Source organism: Crocodylus siamensis, chromosome 2 (assembly GCF_052110815.1).
Source record: "Crocodylus siamensis isolate JL-2025a chromosome 2, ASM5211081v1, whole genome shotgun sequence".
NCBI classification, from domain to species: Eukaryota; Metazoa; Chordata; order Crocodylia; family Crocodylidae; genus Crocodylus; species Crocodylus siamensis.
In genome coordinates this window covers 146,225,286-146,249,062 of record NC_143396.1, presented here as the reverse complement: position 1 = coordinate 146,249,062, position 23,777 = coordinate 146,225,286, and the positions used below count along the sequence as shown (strand labels likewise).

Here is a 23,777-nt window from a genome sequence, read left to right as displayed (position 1 = left end):
GCACAAGTGAAGTGCAGCTCTTCAGGGCACTGTGCTGCCTGGGAGCTGGGGCCACTGGGGCTGAGTGGTGCTGAGCTCCAGCTGACAGGTGGAGCTTCCCCAGTTCCTAGACAGCGTGCAGTGCCCTGCTGAGCCATTCTACACCCATTCCATGGGGCACCTGCTGTACGAGTGCAAGGCGGGAGGTTGGGTGGGTGGGTGATTCCAACTGCCCCACACTGCATGGGGGTGGTCTGCCACAAGTGCCCAGGGGCCGCAAACCCCACTGGTGCCAGAGCCGGTGACTGAGGGGCTTTTTGTTTTTAAAGTGCCGGGCTGGGGCTGGGCAGGGCAGCCATGGTGGCTTTTCCCTGCCTCTGGCCCAGTGAGGGGAGCTGCAAAGGCTCTGCCCTGCTGCTGCTTGCCAAGCTGGTGCGTGGGGAGGGGCACAATGCAGGTGTGGTTGGCTCTGGGTGGCAGCAGGGCATAGCTCCCACTCCCAGTGCTGCTGCGCCTGCATCCCATGCCCTGCCCCACCCTGGTTGGGCAGCTTGTCCCAAATCCCAACAGGCTTGTCAGCTGCCTGTTTAATCTATGGCCAAATATCTGAAGCAGCTGAAGCTTTTCCAAATCGAGTTGGATGCTTCGAATCTATTCAGAGCTTGGTCTCCAGATTCGATTTGAATTCAGAATTTTGGTCCCTGCATCGGGCTGAACCTCCTCCAAATTGAATTGGCTACTGAAGCTTTGCACGGTCCTAGTATACAGTTTGAGGAATAGGAAATGATTATCTTCTAGGATCATTTGAAGATCCAAAGAGTCTCTTAAATGTGGGTTTGGCATTGATAGGAATGGGCATACATGAGAGCCTTTCCAAGGGAGGAGCAATTTGTATGGGAACTGGACTTCATAAATCAGAAGAGGGTAAGTGAGAACAAGTCAGCTGTTTGCAAGAAATGACTGAGCAGATCAAAGAGGGAGCAGTATACCTTGAAACATAAGCCTTCAGGCCTCCCCTGCTTTTTTTGTAACATCACTTAGAAGCAATTACTGATAAATATATGTAATGGCTTGTAACTCTTGTTGCTATTTATCACACATCAAAAATGTGTAGTTTTGAGGTTGGCTGCCAAGTGGAGTTAATTTGGCAGGAGACCCAGCACAGGCTGGGCAACGGCTGGTGTTCTGCTGCTTGCAGTGTGGTGGGTGGCAGATTTTTTTTTTTTTTTTTTCTCCTTTGTGACTTTTTTTTTACTGCTGCCCCGAGCAGGGTATGATGTGTGTTCTGATCAATCCAGCACCACAGAAGGGAAGGGAGGGAAACCCTTTGAATCAGTCCTTAAGTCTGATAGTCCATTTTATTTGTCCTGATTGGGTGCCAACCAAGATTACATAGTTTGGAATCTTAAGCCCATCATTTAATGAGTGAGTCATTAATGTAAATACATAGGGTTGCGGGGTGCCAAGACAGTGTAGCGGTTGCTGGGTTTGTACAGTATGTACAGTAATTTAATGCAGACAGTTATGTAATATATTGGGTGGATATGTGCAAGAGCTGTTTGTATTCCAAGCACTGTGTAACATGTAGCTATTGCCAGCTAGAGGAACGTTCTGTCTATTCATTTATCCATTTTGCAAATGTCATAATTTTTCTTTTTTATATTTAGTAACTTCATTCTGCATTTTACATTTCATGACAGGCTAGAAGCAATTTTCTTTTCCTTAAGTTTGTTTGTTTGTTTGTTTGTTTGTTTTTAAAAGGCAAGAATCAGTAACAAAGCAAATATCTTTAATTCTTCATGTCTGGGGAAGATGGGCGTTTGTGCCTGAAAGCTTGTCTAAGCTCTCTTTTTTTTATACAGCTGCTCCCATAAAAGATATTACCCAAAATACCCATGCTTCTTTCATATTGTTTGGACCTTCACAGCTACAGCAACACTCCAACCCTCCTACATGCTAGGTTGTGTGGTACGATAGACATGGGGAGGTACAAGGCTCTGGTGAGAGTTTTTCTGCAGTTCTGATCACCTCTGTTCAAGAAAGGTGAATTCAAAGAGGAACAGGTGCAGAGGACTTTACTAGGGTGGTGAGGCATAGAAAGACTATTTTGTACCATCAGAATGCTTGTTTAGCCTAGCAAAAAGAAGACTGAGAGGAAGGATGATTATACCCCACTGATGTATTTCAGAAGACAAAACTCTATGAAGGGGGACAAAAAAAGGCTTTGTCAAATGATAAGGTTTACATGACAAAAAGTGTATATAAACTGGTAGTAAATAAATTTTAAGCTGGAGATGAGAACTTTCTTTGAAGAGGAATGAGGTCCTGGAAGAGCCTTCCAGTAGGAGTAGAAGAGGGGAAGGATCTAATCACTTCAAGATAGTTTGTGAAAGGAATTGCATGAAATGTTTCCTGTGATAGTAAGTGCTGGATTTCATGAATCCCTTATAGTCTTGTTCCTAAGACACTTTGTTTATTTGCTGGGCTTTGGTGTCTTGAGTACCTTGCAACATTAGTATTGTAACAATAAAGGGAGAGGAAATCCTATGTACTGTTTGTTCTAGACAGTTGTGCATAACGTGTATTTGTGTTCCAAAATTTCTTGTAATGAAAGCCACATGAGTGTTAGAACTGAGATTTTTATATAAGTGGGCGTCCTTCAGCCTGCTTACTTCATATAACTAAAATGCAAATGCCAGCTGCCTTAGGTAATCCAGTTTCAGGTAATCAAGCAACAGCTAGCAAAGTCAATTCTAAGTATACGCAGTTTTGTCCAACTTGTAAAATGAGCTTTTGGAGGAAACAGATTCCATAGCAGTGCTCTTTGTTGGAGTATGTTTTAGAAATCCTGTTTAAAATTGGTTTTTAAAGCAATTCCTCAATGGATATTCTCCAAAATGTGAAAAAAGGAAATACTGTGAATGAATAGTTGCTGTTAACTCTTGAGATGGGTGGCTGCTTGGCTAATATGTACCTTATTTACCTGAATCCAAGACAGCTTTGAATTTAAGATGACCTTCAACAATTGGATTATGTACATGAACAAGTTTTAAACTGTTATTGTTTTCCATATATCAAATACCCCACTGATTATTGGAGGTAATCTTGAAATTTGTCCCTAAGTGCAGGGGAAGGCAGGCAGCCCGATTCCCTGCACCTTGCTCTCTTGCCACTGCCCCCCCTATGAGAGCACCCCTGCTGCCTTTCCGCTATCTCCCCTGCCACTTGCTGAGCCTGCCCGCCAAATCCCCTGATTCACACAGCTGCCTGAGATCAGCAGCATGAATCAGGAGATGGGATAGTGGTGTGGTTCAGGGGATTGGGAAATAGTGCAGGTCATGGAATGGGGCAGCAGCATGCACTGTTATGCTACCCCCAATGCACTCGTACCCCACCTAGGGTTGCCAACCATCCAAGATTGCCCTGGAGTCTCCAGGAATTAGATAGATAAAAATCTCCAGAAGACTGCTGAGAATCACCCAGGAGACAAATGATAGGGCATTCATTAAAATAAATATTAAATGTTGAATCTGACATATGAAGGAGTCCAGCAGGTTCTTAAAATGTAATAGTAATGTACATTTTGCTTTTCTGATGTAAAGTCGTTGATGTGATTATGTCATGTGATGAAACTTCCTAGAATAGATTCAAAGAGAATTGGCAACCCTAGCCCCATCCTCTGACCCAGGCTGGTTCCTGATCACTCACCTGATGATGAGCACATGCTGTTGTCCCATCCCCCACCCAATCCCTAACCACTCTCCTCTTCTCCCCCTGCTGGCACCCAGTCCCAGACCTTAGCCCTGACCATTGACCGGAATGCACCAAACTGCTGCTGACTCCCAAGCAGCAGCACCAGCTGTCCCAGGACAGAACCGGAGCAGCAGCACTCGAATACAAAACAAGCCTCCCCACCCACCCCCCATTGTTAACTGGGGGGGGGGGCCCTCATCTTGGTTTCAAGTAAATACAGATATGTATGAGAATATCTAGATCAGAAGAAACACCAAAGGTTCAGCCCTTTTTCTTAAGCTGGTAACAAAATGTATGTTGACTTCAATAGGTCCTGGACTAGACCCACTTTTAATCAGGTGCTTTTCCCAGATTTATCATTTAGGCTTTTCACACCATTTGATTCCCACTATTCTCTCTGCTTGAGTTATCTATTGTCTCTGACACTTGTCCTATGTTACACAAGAGAAATGGCTTAGCTACTCTTGTATGACAGACAAGATGGTTCAGGGTTGCTGGCTATAGCCTTGTTGGTCTAAGGACACAGGCAGACAAGGTTCTTCAAGTAACTGATTTTTTTAGACCAATCAAATAGTTGGAAAAATTCTTCTTTACCAGCTTTTGGGTACAAACACCCTTCTTCAGGCATAGGGAGAGTCTGCATTAAGTATAGTTGGGTAAAGCATATGTCTTTCCTCATGACAGTTCTCCTTTAAGCCATCTGGAGATCATTGAAGATCTGTTTGTAGATTTATTGCCTAATAAGATATTGCTGAATCAGACTCTTTATTGTTTGAGGAGCTGAGACTTGCAATAGTAGCTACTCAAGAGCTTGAAGAACCTTGGCCCTTTTAGAAATCATATATGCTGCAGACTGGTAATTGTGCTTCACTTTATGTGCATTAGTTGAAGACTGAAGGGGTGACTCAAATATAAGACATTCTTACCTACTACAGTACAGTCTTTTCTTGGTCAGGTCACTTGTATTGTTCCAAGTATATCTCTGTTTCAGGCAGTAGATGTCAGTGTGCACAAGCCCTAAAAGGTTATAAGCAATTTAAGCAGCAAGACTAGGGATGGAGGAAGGGCTATATATAAGGAACAAATACCAGAGATCCATTCTTCTTAATGGGATTAATTTTCAGGTGATAATATTACAGTCTCACCATGAACATAGTACACTGCATTAAGGTGAGATAAATAATTTCAGACTTGAACTTGCAAAAGTCAGTTTGCAAGGAAGGGCAAGTTTCTTTGGGTAAATGTGATTCTAATGTGATATCTTTTATTAGACCAACTATATACTTGGAAAAATTGTTCTTTGCAAACTTTTGGGCACAAACACTCTTCTTCAGGTACGGGGAGAGTCTGATGGGGTTGCACGTTTTCCATGGTGAGAAGCCAGCATGCAAAATGCAGGTCTGTCAAAATGCAAGTGTGTGGCAGTGAGGATCAGAGGGGACTGGAGATGATAGGTATGAGACGGGAAGGTGGGGGACAAATGGGTAATGTTGAGCTGGTAATAGACTGTAGCTGGTAAGAGGTTACCTGGAGTTACTGGATAGCAGGCAGGTTATAATGTTCCATAAATCCAACTACCCTGCAGTGTGCAAAGAAAGCATTAGGATCATATCCTTTCCATATATAAGGATTTATAGCAGATTTTTCTGTTTAAACCCATTAGTTTCAGAATTTTTCTGCAAAAGCAAACCTTACCTGGTTTGAAGATTTGTAAAATCAAACTTCAATTTTGAAACGGTCTGAAAATGAATTGTAAGGTCCAGACAAATCAAGGGGTTAACCTTAAACTAAACGAAAAAAGGTGGGCATTGCCATACTGAAAATTAAATAGTTTGGGGTGTTTATTTGGCAAACACCTGCATTATTATAGTACCTTTAAACATTTGAATAATTTAGCTGCTGAAATTTTAAATGCCAGATAGGCTTTGGAAATGGTCTGTTTAGGAAACTAGATGCTTGTTTCACTGGCATTTCTCATTGGGCAAATTTGTAAGGAGAATGAACTTGTCAGCTTCTCCTGCAACTTTTCCATTGGGAAAGGCAATGGGACATATCTGAAGGGGGGGCCGAGGGGTCCACAAAACTTGTACTTACGTGTGTGATAATGCTAGGGTGCCATGCTTGTTCAATGGACAAATACCGAAGAGGTTATGGAAGCACATCAGTAAAACAGTGGAGTTTAAAAGAGGGGTATGGATTTCCTTCACAAATTTGCAGACAAGGCTAGTTCTGAGGAAGCATGCGTTCCCAAAGTTGTCTAACAGCCCAAAGGCTGTCAGCAGTAGGCACAATGAGGACTGTGTAAGCTTAGAAGTTGATAATTCCTCAGTGTGCCTCCCAAGATTGGTATAGTTTGATGAAAATAATCTAGCTGTGAAAATGAGCAACTGTGAGTATCAGTGAGTCAGACACAAGGAGAAAATGATTAACTCAAGCAGGACATGAGTTTATATTGTTTTGCCAATTTAATAAACAAAGGGGTTGTTCTGAAGCCATTTAATTGCACAACAGGACAAGATAAAGTGCATTTCTGGGCAATCGTAGCAAGGCTTTGCGTGCTTTGTGAAGCATGGTGTGAATGATTTGTGACTTAAGCCGCCGGAGAAGTTTTTAGTAACCCCTAGGAATTCATCACCTGAAGTCTCTCTCTTTAAATGAGAAATTCTCCAAAAGCTCTCACCTTGTATTTGGTAGAGATTACTAACATGCTCATACACATTTGTGCTTAGTATTTTAAAACTATTTCATAATTCTGTTCATTGTGCAAGAGTTTAAAAAGCAAAAAAACCCAAAAGGGATAACTTCCAGAATGTAGAAAAGGTTGATGCAGAATAAATAAGCCAGTTTAGCGGTGCATTTTAACTAAGCTTCAAAATTCAATAGCATGGAAAGCCAATTATTGTGGAATTGTAGTACATCTGAAAACCTCTGCTTGAAAATCCCCCATACTATTGAGGTACGGGACCAGTAAAGAGCACTAAAATATCACAGGACCAAGAAGTGAAATCTTACTTCATTTATACAATCTTGCTTAATACATAGAGACGCAGTTTCTAAATTTTAAAAGAGCTAATGATATTATCAAGAAGATGTTTTAAAATGCTTTGTTTTCCCTGAACTTGGCATGGGTAGATGACTATATATTTACTTCAGATGTGTTATAACATAATGTTAAAATCAATATTGTGTTGGTTTACTGACAGAACCTATAAGACTTGGAATATTTTGTAGGCCAAATAAAACTAGGATGAGATGTTGTTTAGGGGGGTCTCCATTTTATCCTGATAGTCTAGTTCCCTTTTTTAGTTCTTTTGCCACTGTTTTTAAGTTATTCTATTTTCTTATTGTAAGCCAACCTCAGTCTTTGTTTGGGAAGGGTAGCATATACATCAAATAAATCAAGAATGAAATATCTAACATGGATTATATGTGAATATTAAGAATTAACATGGGCATAGAAAATTGACATACTATTAAACTAATACCAAACATGTGGCAGGGAAACTTGTGTGATAAATTGCAACTACATGACCTTTGTTCCTCTTATACATCCATGTACCTTGGGAAGTATTTACTTTTCAAAGGGAAAATGTTAAAAATAGCAACTTTGGGCACAGCAGGGTTAGATTTCTGGAATAAGTCCCAGAGGAAGAGATTTATGAGTGGAAAGGAAATACATGAGCTAATCAAAATGTCCAGGATAAACAGTAAAATAATGTGACAAATTAATTGCATAGGTTAATTAATGCCTGTGTAGATTAAGAAAGTGGATAGCTGCATACACATGTGCATACTCGGAGGAGCCTTGCTGTAGGTCTGTGTGTTCACTCAAGTGTGTATAATGATTATAAAATCTGTATGTTTACAGGAACTTAATAGCCGAATTATGCATTTGTGTGTGTATACATGCATGTATGTATGTATGTAATAAATATTTGATTTGTACAACTGTATAGATTCTGTGTCTGTGCAACATACTTCCAAGTAAGCTCGTGCTTTCATGCTGTGCCCTTGTGCTGGGGAGTTGTCTGGAGTAGAGTTCAAAATGCACAGAAAAAGAATGACTGGCCCGAGAATGTGTGTGCGCTGCAGTGGTTTGCTCAGATCAGGCTTGTCAGTATAGATGTATTACAGAAACTAAGAATACCCTGGGAAGGCTTACCTGAACACAGAAGTCAGTGGGAGTTTTCTAATGTAGAAAACTGCCAGACTGCAAGGGGAACCCAGATCCCTGCACAATGCTGCGAATCTCGAACAAATGCTATCCTAGAGTCATGCAGTCCAGGCCCGGGACTTGATCCTATTCCAGGACTGTCCCGCTCACTTAAGGATGGGTGGTCACCCTACTACCCTGCCTTATAGCTGATTTGAAACTAAAACAGTTAACTACCCCTGTATAGTAAACTAGTGTTACCGACCATTATTTTACCCCCCCTTGGTACCAAAATTAGGCCTTACCACCGCTGCTACTACCACTGAAGTAAACCCATGGAGCAGCAGTGTGCAGTGCCTCAATCTCTCAGGCAGCAGTAGGCTAGACAGAGAAGATACAGTCTTTGGTGGGTGATGTACTAAAAAGAAGCAAAAGAGATTTGTTGTCACTTTAAAGGAATGGAGACACTGAACCAGCGGCAATGATGTAGTTTGCGAAGTTGTGTAGTTTCAATTTAATTTCCTGACTGAAGACCAAGGACAGCGCTGAGGGCAGCACACTAAACTTAATATACTGCAGTGAAATGTTAACATTTCCCTCTTGAAACCCAGCCACAGAAGGTAGATATACATATCAGTATACCAGTCAGCCATGCTACTAATTCTCTTGCTGATAAGAGGATAAAGCCAAATGAAACATTTAAGCTCATAACTTATTTTGGTTTAATAAATCCTGTAGGGATGATGAACAGGAGTAAAATATCACATGCCCTTTTATCTGCATGGCTGAGTCAGCTGGTGGGAAGGGAATCTAGTGTGGGGAGGGGGCTTGCTTTGGCCAGGTCTAATCTGGCCGTGCAGTTAGGGAGCAAATCAGTGATGGCTGTGCGAGATGGCACGTCAGCTTGTTTGAAAGGGCTTTGAACTGTGAGTGGTGACAACTGGAATTGTTTTGGCTCTTCCTGAGCCTGGGGTCAGACTGAGAGGCACCCAGCAAGAAGAGAAAAGATATTTAAAAACAAAAAAAGGAAGCAAAGGGCATGGCAAGCAGAGAGTTAGCAGATGCATTTTCAGATCCCATCTCAAAAGGACAGAGCTCTCTGAATGGATCACATGCGACTTATAGTTGCAGAAGGAGAAGATTCTGTAATATGTAGTAATTAAATTACCTTCCTTTTAGTCTGCAGTCCCTCTAGTGAAATGGAAGCAACCCAATTCTGAGTGTACTGGCCTGATGCATTGCATTAAAAGGATGTAAATAAAATTGATGTAAGTTTATGAATTTTTGGTGTGATAGATGTCAAGCCAGTAAGGATGCAGGACCCTTCCTTAATTTCATTTAGTTAGCTAATTTTGCCTCTAAGGAAAGACAGTGAAAAGAGAAGCCAGGGCTCTCCTTCAGATGTTTTGTTGATGTTACTTTGGTAATTAGATCTAACTTTCTTCTTTTTTCTTCCCTTTATGCAGTGCCCATGTATCTCAAGTCAGTAGTAACATTCCTGCTACTGGAGAGTAAGTGACTCTGTTTATAAATGTTGTGACTGTTTTCTGTATATGTACATTTTCAAAAATATTTAATTCTTTTATTTTTCTGTAATGGCTTAGTGCTACCCAAAGAGAGTTTATTTTTGCCCCAAATCAAAATTACTGTAGTGAAAATAAACCAAGTATAAAGATTACTTGCTTCTTTCCCATGCCCTGTGGGGTGTTTTGATAGTACAGAACATGGGGAATTAAAGAACTTCAAACTTGCTGCACAGTATTAGCCTCTTATTCACTTGTATCACTTGAGTGTCTAGGAATCTGTCACAGAGTAGGACTCAAGAATGGTTGGTGCTTTGCAAAACTAGAAATAAACAGTTGTCCCTGTCCCAAAGAACTTCCAAGCCCTCTTATTCACCTGATGTTGAAGTCCCCTAGTTTGGTGGGGGATTCTTACCAGTATCTGATGCCTGTGTTATAGTTAAATCACATTTTGTCTATGATGATGTTTCAATTATAAACTCAGTAGTCTATCAATGTAGTCAAAAGTTAGTACAGACTTAAGACCTCTTTGGAGACTTCACTGCCCACAGACAGGGTCACATATTCATAGCTGATCAGTTTGGAATTAGCCAGACAACTCCCTAGAAAAAAATGTTTTGTGCGCTAAATTTCACTGCAGACAGAATTAAAGAAATTTGGAAGTTCTAGTTGAGCCATTTTTGACATATGGTCTTCCAGAGTACATGCTGAAACCCCTTCAAAATTTTAGGAATAAATTTTCAAATTTTTTCAAAAAAATGATTGATCTCATACTTTACCCATGAATCTCCTCTGGCCTGTGAATATAGGAAACTGTGAAAAAAGAAGGAACTTTGCGTGTCTATACACATGCTCCAGGGGTGAAGGCATGGCATTTTAATTAGAGTGGCTCCTGGCCAGCCTTTTATATAATATTTAATTTTATTTAATATTTCATTTCCATTTCATATGAATGCTGCAAAGGTTGCTGGCCATTGTCAGATTAAACCTGCTAGTTTTGTTTAGGCTAACTTCTTTTTTCTTATGAACTAATAAGGGAGGGTTTTGACTACAATAATGTATCTCACATCAGGTTGCATTCCTGGAGTGGTAAATTTTCCATGTAGAAAGCATATAAGGAATAACCAGTTCATATAAAAAGACGGGATAAGGAACAACATTCTTTTTCCCAAAGGATATCATAGAAATGAATATCAACCATCCTGGAATTATTTATTGAGTTAAGGGTTCAGATGACATGGACATTGTAACAAATGATATCTTTTCTAAGAAGTTCAGATGTGAGAATGACTTAAGTACATTGGGGAGGACATTTTCCAAGACACAAGGGGCAGCTGATTCCACTTAACCATCAACTGCCTTTTGAGTCTTTTGAAAATCTCCCTGTTATTTAGTGATCAGGAGCATGTATGAATATTGGTCACAATTTTATTCTCTCTAACTGTGCTTTTAGCTACATGCCCTTAGCATATGGTCATTGCATACCTTGCTGCACATGCATCCACAGGCTTATGTGTAGAACACTAGATGTCTTTATTTCACAGAGCCTTCCTTTCTTGTGAAGCTGTAGCAGATTGTCATCAATCTTTGCATGCACTGTCCATGTTCACTTCTAGCTTCTCTGGGAGTCTGTCACCCCAAAATTGATAGGGAAGATTAAAGAAGAAACAAGGCTGTAACCCCAGTCTCATTTTTTATGGGCCAACAGCACTGGTCCAACACTGGGCAGAGAAGGGGAGTACACATAGCTTGTTAGGTTGTGGCACTGTAGGCATGTTTCCCCACATTGCACCACCTCTAGCTCTGCTCAGTCTATGCAGAGCAGGGATGACACACTGGTTGCCTCAAGCATGCATTAACAATCCAAACGTAACATACCTTTCCCACAGGTTTGCTTTGATAGGATTGGTCAGTGAGTTTCTTGTCATTTCCCCCTGGCTGTGTACCATGTTTTAGAAGGGTAATTTTTCCTTCCAGAACTGGGAGTGAATTAAAATAAAACCTGTAATTTTAGAGCCTCTCGGGTCATTACTGGTTTTCTAATCACTTCAGTCTTGAATTTGCATTTCAAACAAATGTGAACTCTTCAGGGCAAGGGTGTTAACTTGGGAGGCCAAAGTTAGGTACTTGCATTCATATCAGGGAGATAAGAAAAAATGGCCTGATTCACAGAAATATTGAGCAGCCACAGTATATGTGGACACTAGTGGAAACCACGAGGGCTCAGCATTTCTGAGATGTGTCCTCACATCCTAACAGGGGCTTTACTACAAGTGTGCACAATCCCAAGTATAATTTTATGATATTGAAATATAGAAAAAAAAAATAGTGTGTGTGTATCTGGAGGGGGATGGGGGCAAGGTTGGTTCATTTTTTTTTTTTTGAGAGGCATTCTTGTCAGTCCATCCATTTACCTGACCTGTTCGGTTTGCCAGATATTTAGAGAAGACAATCCGCTCAGCTGTGGAACAGCACCTTTTTGATGTTCATGGCTCAGGAGGGCAGAGTTCAGAGGACTCTGAATCAGGAACATCTTCAACCTCTTCCAATGTGTCTGCTAAGCAGAGGCGGCGGCATCACAAAGAGCAAGATGAAGCCCGAAGAAACAGAGACATGTATGATCCTGATTTTTATTTTTTTTAAACAATTATACAGGATTGATTGCATCATATTGTGTGCATTAACTTAGTGAGACTTTGACAGGATCTTCCCTGTTACAAGTTTTAGTGCAAGGAATGATTTTACACTCATATGAGGCTCCGTTGCCATTAGCCGGAAGTGGGAGTTGCAAAGCTAGGGGCTTTATTAGTGGTAATGGAATGGACTGAAGCACAGTGTACAGAGATTCTTTCCGGGCTAAAATAACCTTTTTAGATGCTTTCCTAAAAAAAAGAAATACCTTTAAAATTAGGACCGAACTCATTTCATGCATGGAGACGCAGCTTACATTCAGGTTGTTTTTTAGTGGTCTGTAGGGTACTATGCAGCCACTTGAGGAAGCAAAGTGTTTTCTTTTTTTGTTAAGGAAAAAAAACACTATCTCATTTGTTCTAAAAAACTAGGCACTATTTTTGTTAACTGTTTCTCAAGGATTAAGAATGATGTATAGTATTCCTTTCTTCTCAGTGTTATACAGGTGACCTTTAGCTTATGCTATGGAAATGTTCACATTTCAAAGGCTTGTCCACTAACAACAGTGTGAGGGAAACAGAATATATTTTTCTATAGGGTGGTAAGGAGAGTAGAATGGTATAATGTAGCCAACGTTTTGAAACCCAGGCCTTGGTGATGTGAATACTTGCATATGTAACTGTAAGCATGTTCAGTAGGGGTGTGCAAAACAGGCTGTATTCCATTCGAATTCAGATTCAGACCAAATCAGGGATAGTGATTCGATTAGTTGATTCAGATCGTTGCCCAAATTCGATTCATATGAATCTGAAGATTCGATGCCAATTCAGAGAATCAGTGATTCGGTCATAGACACAACTTTAAATGTTTTTTCTACATACCTTGAGGTACCAGGCGCGGCTCAAGAATGCTGAGAATGGTGGGACAGATGGAGTATCCCCCAGAAACTCAGGGAGGCCCCCTGAATGCTTGGCGGCAAACCTGGAAGTGGATCGGAAGTACTTCTGCTCCATTTCTGGGTCCACCGCCAAGCATGCTGGGAACCGCACCCCCATGGGATGCTCCATCCACCCCACCATCTCAGCAGTCACAAGCTGCCTGCTACCTTGAGGTATGTAGAAAAAACATTTAAAGCTGTGACTATGTCTGAATCATCAAATCTCTCTGATTTTCAATTTGGAGAGATTAAAGGGTCTCCTGATTCTATTTGGATTCAGAGATTCGGCTTCCAGATCGAACCGAATCTCAGCCAGACTGAATCAGCGACCAAAGCTTTGCACAGCCCTAACGTTCAAGTCCTATTGTAGTTCAGTGTGTTTATAAATATCCATAAGATGGAGGCCTGAGGTCTGAAGTTAGGCTTTTATGTCCGTAATGAGTCCCCTAAATAAGGATTTAATTTTCAAAGATGTCAAGTTCCCACAAAACCTGCAGGAGCTGCAGGTTTTTTAGCACCTATACAGTCAAGTCATTTTTACATAGGAGTTTAACTCTAGGAACACAGGTTTGCAAATTGTAGTCCATGCTGCTTGACATGTGTGAAGACATTAATGAAGTAGAGAACAGCAATTACACTAAAAGCATTTCTATACAAACGAAGACAAGTTGAAAAGCTGGTTTGGGGATTTGGGCTTTCAAGCCATAGAAGCATCTGGCTATAAATCCAGAGTTGTTTTTCCTGTTTAGTAGCTGTGCTGACAGACTTCTCAGGTAAGTAGGTCAGAGATGGGCTAATGTACATGTTTAGAAGCATATAGTACTGCAGGGGCTATTGTTTCCTACTGTGCAGCCTCCACATTGCTTTACAGATCTGCCTTAGTACTTTCTAACCCAGGTGAGTACTACATCATCAATACTGTAATTGACTCCCAAACCCCAGATGCCATTTCTAAACACAATGCTTTGGAGAATCGGGTCATTTCCATGGCCTCAAAGACAAATTGTGCTGGGATTTGGGTGGTGGTTGTCTCCCTATTGCTTGGACGTAAGTTTAAAGAGGCTCTGTAATGTCACTGACTTAAACAACCATGCAATTTAAAACTAGGAGAGTATTTACTACATAAATCTGTACATGGACTTGCACGAAGTACATTGCAAGTTCTGCAGTCTGCCGTAATGGATCAGTTTGGCTGAGGTTATAATAATTATAGTGCACAGATAAAAGAATATCTTCTAGGTTTGGTTGTAGGATTCTCTTTCATCTTGCTCTTCCTATGAATCATGAACTAGAAAGCAACTGGAAGGAGTTTTAAAAAAATATGAATACTCTGTACCTCATTAACATAGTCCAAACCCTTTGAAGCAATTTTTTTTTCTTATTTACTCTAGTGCAAATCTAGAGCAACTTTGCTGAAGTCACGTAGGCAGAACTCGGGTTTCAGGATCATTCCTGCTTACAACAGTTGCCAAACATTCCAGCATGACAGACCTGCATTTAACCTGAGGGAGCACAGAGTTTAAAAAAAAGAAAATACATTATTGCATGCAAATATAAAGAATACAGTAATGCATACATTTTGTAAAGGTTTCTTTTACTACACAAAATAGAGAGAGCCCTGTTTAAGAGGACAGGGCAGTGGATTCCAAAGGACAAATGCAGGGGATGCCCTATCCCCTATTTCCTCCAACTATACCCAAGGAGCCAAAATTGACAATATTTCAGGAAAATGCCTGCAAATCCAACAAGGTATAACAAAAATCTAGTGTCACACAAGAAGATGTTAACCAAGCTATCCTACTCACACACCACACAGCATATTATGCAGACTTTTATTACAGCACTATACTTACAGTTGAGGAGACACTTTCGTTCCTATTCTGTCTTCTACTCATGCTTATTCTTATGCCTGAAAGCATGTGCAAGAGTCTGTATAGAAGCTGTACCAAAACTCTGCACTTAGTTAACAGAAATTAATGGTTGTTGGTCACTTAAAAAATTTGTCCCAAGCTAAAATTCACCACCCTAAGCTTAAATAACCAATTGTACATCCAGGAGCTAGGCCAGGTTCCACTGAAGTCAGTGACATTCTTGACAGCCGGATAGGGTCTGAAGTGTTGATCCCTACTTATGTTTTCTCAGGGGATGTTCTGCACCTGAGCTTATCTTGTAGCTCGGATTTAGGATTTCATAGCATGCATTGTATCTGCTGTAATAAGAGGTGCCTGCAGTGCTAGGTGCACGGGGTTCAGGATATGCTTCCGGAACTGTTCCACGCAGCACAATGCCTTTTTATGCTGTTATCATTAATATAGTAGGACATCAACATCTTTAAAGAACAGCTTGTAGCCATGTAACTTTTCTGTTTAGGGAGGTCATCAACAAAGAAAACATTCCCTCTGGATTCAGCAGCCTTGAAGATTGTATTCTGACTGCTCAGGAAGCAGAAAAATTACAAGACAACAATTCGGGGTATATTGGAGAGAGGAATAAACCAAAGCGGCAGAAATCCAGCACCAAGCTTTCTGAGCTTAATGACAACCAGGATAACCCTGTGGTAAGCAAACATGCTGCACAGTTTGCAGAGATGGTCAGGATCTTGTTGTGAAAGAGCATTCCATTCAATCAACAGAACTCTCCATTGCCTAAATCTTGAGTTACTGTTTTCAGAGGTATAATTGTTTGTACATTGCACTTGTAAGACCTTTGGGGATCAGACCCCAAACTACTGCAGTAAAGATGCAGAGAAAGGCCCAGACTTTGATCCTCAGAATCTACACTCAGCTGGTTCTCTTCTCGAAACATTTAGTTGTTTTGCTGTTTTAAACAGTGCAAAACAATATATTTTTTAAACCAGAGTAAGGAAATGAAGTTTGCCCCTAATTTTGCAAGGGTGTAATGGATCATAGATTGGACTCTTTCTCTCTGAATTTCCCTCCATTTCCCCTCCTCCACCCCCCCCCTTTTTTTTTTTAAATCCCAGCTATTTTTGAGTTGGAGCACTGTATGTTTTCAACAAGTGATGTGTAGTGAGAGTGGGAGGGGTATAATTAGTGAGCTGTCTGGTATGTTTTACACAGGTTAATGTCACTTCATGCTAGCAGTGGCTGCACTTCTGGGGCAGAGGTTAGGGTGGATGGAAATGTGTGGGGAATGGTATTACACATGGAGTTTGCAAAATGCTTGGGAATTTTTTGGAACAAAAGTTGATCTGTCCAGTTACCTTTTCCTTTTTAGCGATTTACATGGCTGGTACAGATGTAATATTCTGCAAATTATGAGCACAATGGTATGTGTGCAGCCTTTGGGATGCACACATTTACACTGGGAGCCTTTAATTTGGAGTCATAGCATGTGTGTAGTCCCTCTTTGACCTTCAGACCTTCACAAGACATTTATCACACAGTAAACTAATGAGCTGTGCAGTGAACATCACGCATCTACACATGGACCCCTTTTAGGTTGGAGTAAATTAATTTACTCCACAGTAGACTAGTACTTAAACACTATCCTGCTGTGGAGTTATTTTTACTCCACAGAAGCATGCATGTAAACACTGAGCTGGCTGGCTGGGGAACAAGGGTGCTCCAGTATAGGGCCTGCCTGCTGGCTAGCCCTACATTGAAGCACTTTAGTGCCCCAGCCAGCCCCTTCACAGCACATTAAGTTCTGGAGCCCCCTGCCAGCCAGGGATGCTCTGACCCAGCTCAACATGCGGCGGTCCTGTGCAAACAGCACACCTGGAGCAAGAAGCTCCCGAGTTTTTATTGACTTTGCATTAACATGCATATATAGATGCACTTGGGTAGAAGACCTTTTGCCCACAGGGACAAGCTGCAAAGATACTTGATTCAGCTGCCTTCCCCACTCCAGCTAATCCAAGCACCAAATTTTGTATTAGTAGGTTAGAGTCTACACCATTTTTCAAGTTCAGTCCATTGCTAAAGACAGGCATTCAATGCAGTCTAAGTGGAACCCCACAAACTCTTAATACTGCCACTAGTGCTGGAATACCTCAAGAAAAATTATGCATTCCCAGCTGTAGAGTATGTCCTCTGACTCTAGTTGGCTGTGTTCCAAAGTCTGGTATAGGTGAGCGCCAGCTAAATGGTACGTATTTGTTTTGCAAAAGTACATTGTGTTCTGACATCTCCTGTTTAGATTACAAAACCACGATTATTTCAGAGTAAAGTGTATGCAAATTCCAAAGTGATTGAATTGGCTTTTTGAGTGTAGTAGGTGGAATAGAAATTGATTGAACAGGGAAGAAAGCACCATAGGCTCTGCGTATCATGAAAAATCAATATCCTGTTGCATACAATAGAATATCTGTGTTCTTTGCAGCATGCATATTTTTAAGAGCTGTTGCAAGCGGCACATTTAAGCACTTGAGGCTCACGTGCAGTTGGCATTTGACCTGGGTGTTCAAGAGGCAGTCACCATGCAGGCAGCCTCCCCAAAATAACCCACTAACTGTCTGGCCCATGGCTCCTAATAATTGTAGTATTATCATTGTGGCTACCACAGGTGGCAAGGACTGAACACTCAGTAATTTCCCCATAGGACAAACAGTATGTGTGATTGGCTTTGTCCTTTCTCTTATTCAGACGGGCTGTCCCGTTTTCTTTGGGGCTTATTGTTATTCTTACATTTATATCTTTAACAAATGAAGCAGTGATGTTCTAAGATCATGTGAAAAGTTTCTGTTGCTTTCTTTTAAATCACTCCAAGGGAAATCAGTCTTGGCAGACTTGGGACCACATTCTGGGTTTTGAATGTATGCATGCAACTACGACTGAAGTAAGAGGGCCTAACTAGAATGGTGGTCTTAAAGTGGGAGAATATGATACCAGCATGCTCTTCCAAGCCGCCTCACCCAGTCAAAGGAGTACAAATGCTCCTTACAGCAGATGAGACTGTGGCCTTTGAGAGGGAAACACTAATAAAATAGATATTTGGTACGTTGGATGGGTTGGGGAGACACTAGTATCTGACTCCAGTGAAAGACTGTATGATTGCATTGCCCAAAACATCTTTCTCTCACGCTTCTGTATTGTGCTCCGCCCCTGAAAGGTAGATCTTACAGAGGTCAGGATCATTATTTTTTCTACCTAGAGCCTATCCAGAGCACACCAAGGAACTGTGGTCATCTCTGTCTCCTCTGTGGTTTGACAGAAGATGCACTTCAACTGAAATGTCAAATGGGAGCATAAGGAATATTTTTTGACTGTTTTAGGAAAGTGCCACACAAAATAGAGACTGCACTGCAAAGAGTCAGCCTCTGCCAACAATATGGTGCACAGGGACATCTTAGCAAATAGGTGGGAGAATTATAAGGACATCTTCTGTGTATGCTGATATATTCGTACAGCTGCTACTCATGAGGACCAGCAGAGACCGTTTGAGCTGGCATAGAAATTGAACTTTATTTATTTCACGTTATATTGCAGTAAAACCAATCAGTCTCAATCACAAAGAAGTCCTCATTGTTCCATGCAAAGTATAAATCCATAGTGAGGGCTTGCCTACACAGGAAAGTTTTGCCACTTGTACTGGTACAGTTAAATTCCATCTCAAGCAATGTACAGATAATCCAAAAAAGGCACTGTTTTAGTGGTGAGGATAAAGCGATAGAGGTTAGTGTACCTTGCTACTAATCCAGAAGGATGAATTTGAGCCTCGTATTAGCCCAGCTGTATATGGGTTACTGGTTCTTCCGGCTATGAGTCACAGGCTCCTGGATATGATGCTATCCCCATCAATGTCTTGTGATGTGCCTTACCACACTAGCTCACTGGCCCACGTGGGCTTGGCTTGGACTTTGTTGTTTTAGACTTATACCAGAAGTGTGCCTACACAGCACTGATGTAGCTCTGCTGCTTTAAATTCATACCTTTATCTTTTACCAAATTAATTCTGTAGCATACCTTTCAGGCCCTCCCATTTCATCCTTTTCCACAGCTTCTCTTGCCTCATCCAACTTGTCCATGAAGCTTGAAGGGGTTAGTTGAATACTGTATGGAAATGCTCGTAGGTGCATATCCTGACTCAGTGTAAGGGGCAATATAAGAGAAACTTCTGAGCAGAACCAAGTAATAAATATTAAAAACTAATTCTTTGCCATTAGTCATTTAAATTGTGCTCAAATGTAATATCACTAGATGTAAGTAATTTGGAAGAGGCCCATAAGGCAAGGCTGAACCCATAACATGGCTGCTGTGTTTTTATTTTATGATCAACAGAACAGGATTTCTGGGATGTTTTTTAAAAAAAAAAAAAAAAAAGGAAGTTCTATGATCCACATCTCTGGAATTCTGTACTCGTGTACAGTCCAGGAACTGCCTTTTCCAACACTGCCAGAGGACTTCCTTCCTCCTATTTAAACTTGCCAGAGCTTGTCTTCAGAGGAGGAGACTATCCAAACATTAGAATTGAAAAATTATACTTGCCTGCATGAATTGGTGGTGATCAGTACCTTAATCTGAAGGTCTAGATCTGAAAGATTTTTCTCTTGTTAATATAACCTCTTTATCTAAGCATAGCATAAGGAGAATTCTGCAATATGCTTGCAATCTGAAAGAAAAATTGAACCGAAAACAATTATAAATAAGTAGCCATATGCAGTACTTCTTCACATGTCTGCTTTATTTAGTCCCTCCTATTTATCCTCATTTATAGATAATACAGAGATGAGTGGTTTTCAGCAAAAAGAATGTGATATACGTGTGTTGTTTACAAATATGGAATATGTATCTTGACTTTGAGTGATAATTACTTTAAAAAATTATAATTCAGATGAAGGGTTAAATTCTTCACATCTGTTACACCTCCAGAAAGCTGCAAGAAATTTACCACATATCCCTAATTGTCCATTTGCTTTGGCCATTTCTTTTGTGTATACATGCAAATGTACATGGTTTTGTGACCCCACTTTTGTGTGTCATCTCTTTTTTTTATGCTTCTTTTAAAAATGTAGCTGGGAGACTGCTAAGAGACACAAATAGATTCTGTGTTCTGTGGTGACTGAAATCATCTCTGTACCAGTGAAATAAGTGATTTTATAAGCCATTTTTACACACCCAAACAGACCAGCTTTATGATTGCCTTTTATCATGTCTTTTATCTCAAGCTTGAAAAAGTAACGCTAGTGTACTTTGTAGCTGATAAGCAAAGCGAGACAAACAAATCTCAAAACAAGATCCTATAATGATGTTAATCTCTTGTCCTCTTGGCTTGCATTATCTCCCTGCCAGCAGCAATACTTTTTTTGCATTTTTCACCGCCTTAGCATTTTCAAGAAAGGGGTTCTTCTTGAGATCAACACAAATAGCACTGAATGGAAAATTATTTTGATAACATATCATTTTGTTATGTCCATATTTAAAATACTTGATATCGTGGTCTTGAATAGGGATGTGGGGGAGGGGAGAGGACCAACTGGCAGATCTTGATTTTATTGCCCGCTTTTACACCGCTCAAACAATCACTTTAACTCCCCTTTCCTTTGATTTCTCAACCCATTAAATGGGGACAATAATATTTGCTTCACTTAGTTGCTCCCCATGAAGAAGAAGTTGAGGCCTCTTGGTGAAAGATGCTAAGAAATTGCAAAATACTATTTTTTTAATTGCTGAAAATGGGTAATAAAATAGGCTTTTTATATTGTATCTGTATAAAAGAGAAATGTGTGATCAGCATCTAGTTTTTTATGTACATTCTGATAATGGTCTTCAACATTTCTTCCTTCATACATCTTATTGTCTTAATACTTACTGTTTTACAGAGTATGGAAAGCTTTAGCTCACCAAGGCCTGTAGACAGAACAGGACCTGACGATATGGAAATTGTATCTGAAGAAAGGTGATTTTTATAGCATGTGTTTTCCTTTCCAAGTAGTGCTGTGTGTTCTTACTGTTCAGGAACATGGAGGGGACTTTTAAACAATGTGGAAGGCCTTCTTCACCATGTTAGCCCCACATTGGAGCAGTATAATGGTACAAGCAGGCCTCTATCCTACCTCCACACACCTCCAATGCCAGAGATAATAGAAGGTGGTGATGGGGGGCAAGCTAAAGAATTTGTGTTTTCATAGAAGCTAGTGCCTTAAAGCCATGTCTGCAAGTGTTATGAAGAAATAAGACCCTCCCACTCCACATGCACACAGCTCTGCAACTGGAAGTTTAGACAGCTTAGAGTGGTCCTGAGCAAGTGCCCTGTTGCCTTCTTCCCAAGATAGATCCTCAGCGCAGCGACAGAGCATGGTCTCAGGATATCATAAGCTGTCTACACTTCTAATTACTGAGAGAGGCTCACCTGAGTGAGAATTAATCATTTTGATGGTAATGTCTGTTGGGAGTTTTTAATTTGTTTGGATTAAGAGCAGCAGAATTTAATTCTATTATATTTTCCACAAATAGCTCCTAAGAGGAGATGGCTAGGATAGCAACCTGAAGAACAGGGACATTGAATGTTACCTCTTTGCTACATTTACTAGCAAGCACACCCAGATCTTTTCTCGGCATGTAGGCTTCAGCAACCAAAATATTAGAAGCCAAGTGTACCTCTGTCTGTTTTGTTTTCTGAAGATATTGTGTTGTACATTTATAACTTGCTTATTCTTTTTTTTCTTTTACAGCAAAGAAAGTGAGAATGATGATGTTTTTTTCAAGCATTCAGAGGTTGGTGTTCAGTATTTTTGAGTTGGTTCCTAGGCAAAATCGCTGTGGTCTTCGTAGAATTAGAAACAATTGGTTGGGTAGCTAAGTGTCCCAAATGAAAAGGTCCAGCTCTAAGCATCCCGTCATACACAACCACTCTTAAGACATGGGTTCTGCTTCTTGTTTCTCCCAGATACATGTTTAAATACTCCTTGATGTTAAATTATCTGCTTCCATCTCCAAAACCCCTACTTGCCAAAAATATAAAAGTTAGTAAAATCAGCAGTTTGGTTTAGGTGATAAAGATCATAGTGAACTGGGCATGTGACTGATTGATTGACTCACGATGTACAAGATTTACCTGTCTCTTCTTGTTTTGCTGAAATAATTATGGCCTTTTATTTAAGACTTCCCATTGTGATTCTGTAATCTTTGGGGATCTGTGTGTGTGATTGTCATCTGAGGCAAGTTAAACTTTTTCCCCTTTCCCTCCTAGTGTCAATGCCTCAATCTGATTTGCTATGGAGACTTATTTCTCCTGTGTGCTTTTCATTTTTCTGCCCCTGCCTTCTCGCCTCTTACTCCTTCAGTGTTCTGAGAGAGAGAGAGACTGGCGTGACATCCTTTAATTGCAGTTGGTGTAAAAAATGGCTGTGGTATTCTTTCTTCCCACAATTCATGTGGTTGTACCTGAGAGGGCAATGGAAGGGGTGCTCCTGTGGCCAAGCTGCCAGCACTTTAACAACCAGTTCATGTTTTCATGCTCAGGGCCTGAATCTAGACAGTGCATCATTTAAAATGCTGAAGAGCCCTCTGCACCTGCACCTGCACCCCTTTAGTTGTCACCACTGATAGCACCAGTCACAGTGAGAAATTTTAGGAGGAAAAATAAGAGCGGTTTTTCTGTTGCAGAGAACTCAAAAGCTCACAACAGGTTGGCATGCTTTTAACACTGGATCCCTGGTTGGGTTTACATTGTGAATCATGTTGGTGTCTAACAGTGCTGGCATTGTGTGCCTGGCAGCCCACCTGAAAGGATCTTGAGGCACTTCAGCACCCATGGCACCTGGTTGAGAATCATTGATCTAAAAGTTACTGGAGTCATGTTTTCAGGAAGGGAGGCAACGCTATAAGGGACAGTGGCTTAGTGCCAAGCTCTGAGTTTCATCAGTGCATAGTTCTCCCTTCGCTCTCAGGAGGGAAGTACTATGCTAGTTGTGTTCTTGGTGTAAATGATTCCCCACTGCCTCAGCCGTGTGGGTGACTGCATTTATGGGAGGGAAGGAGGCAAAGGCAATGGCTCCAACTATACCTTTCCTCCTTATCGTGCTGTGGGGGAGAAGAGATCGAGACCTGTGGGGGGCACTCTGTTGCTACCCCCGAGGTTGCTACTTGTACTACAGGCTGTAACTACCCTACTAACATCTATGCAGCAATGTTTTGCCTCCAAAATAACATGTTATATTTTTAAGGAGTTGAAATATTGAATTGGGATTTTAAAATGAATGTCTTGTTAGAAAGAATTTAAAATTCAATGATAATTTTAGCTACAGAAAAAGGCATAACATTGGCCCAGATGTCGCATTATATAGGAATTACGGGGTCAAGAAAATGTTACATTCCTGCGGGGTTGCTTTACATTCCTTGTGCCCATAACCCTGTTGCTTAGTGGAGCTTAGAAACATACCTTTGATAACAAACAACTCATTCAGAATGAGCAAAAGGCTCTTTCTTGCCCCTCCCCTCACCCACCGTACGTCCAACATAAGGGTATTGGACAAGGTATTTGGAGCTGGCAGGCTGAGATCACTGAGCAGGCACTAGTTGGTGCTTATGCAGATTTTAAATGTCTGTCTTCAGACACCCATGTCCTGTGCTTTTGCAGCCTTTGAATTTGCTGCAGAATCCTTACTCTGAGGCACAAATGTGCTCCAGAAAACACACCTGGACTTGAGATGAAAGGTTTCTCACTTTCCAAACTCAAACTAAGCTGATGCAGTGGTATCTGTTGGAGCCTGTTTACTGCCTGAAACAATAGCTCTGAGAAGCATGATCTGCTTATATTCAGTTTCAGTGGTATATTTGCTTTGGAGCTAATGATGCAAAACTATTTGTTGACACGTTAACTGCCAACCATATTAATA

General features: G+C 40.9%; 1 protein-coding gene across 9 annotated transcripts in view; it reads left to right on the top strand.

The window, feature by feature from the left end:
• Positions 1–23,777, top strand: part of FAM13A (family with sequence similarity 13 member A) — a 267,752-nt gene that overhangs the window by 209,319 nt on the left and 34,656 nt on the right. For all 9 annotated transcript variants that reach the window (XM_090037061.1, XM_090037060.1, XM_090037059.1 and 6 more), the window contains 5 exons: positions 9,352–9,396; positions 11,844–12,023; positions 15,347–15,533; positions 20,760–20,836; positions 21,612–21,654. In XM_090037061.1, the coding sequence (XP_089893187.1) occupies positions 9,352–9,396; positions 11,844–12,023; positions 15,347–15,533; positions 20,760–20,836; positions 21,612–21,654 (532 nt within the window). The remainder of the gene's footprint in view (positions 1–9,351; positions 9,397–11,843; positions 12,024–15,346; positions 15,534–20,759; positions 20,837–21,611; positions 21,655–23,777) is intronic.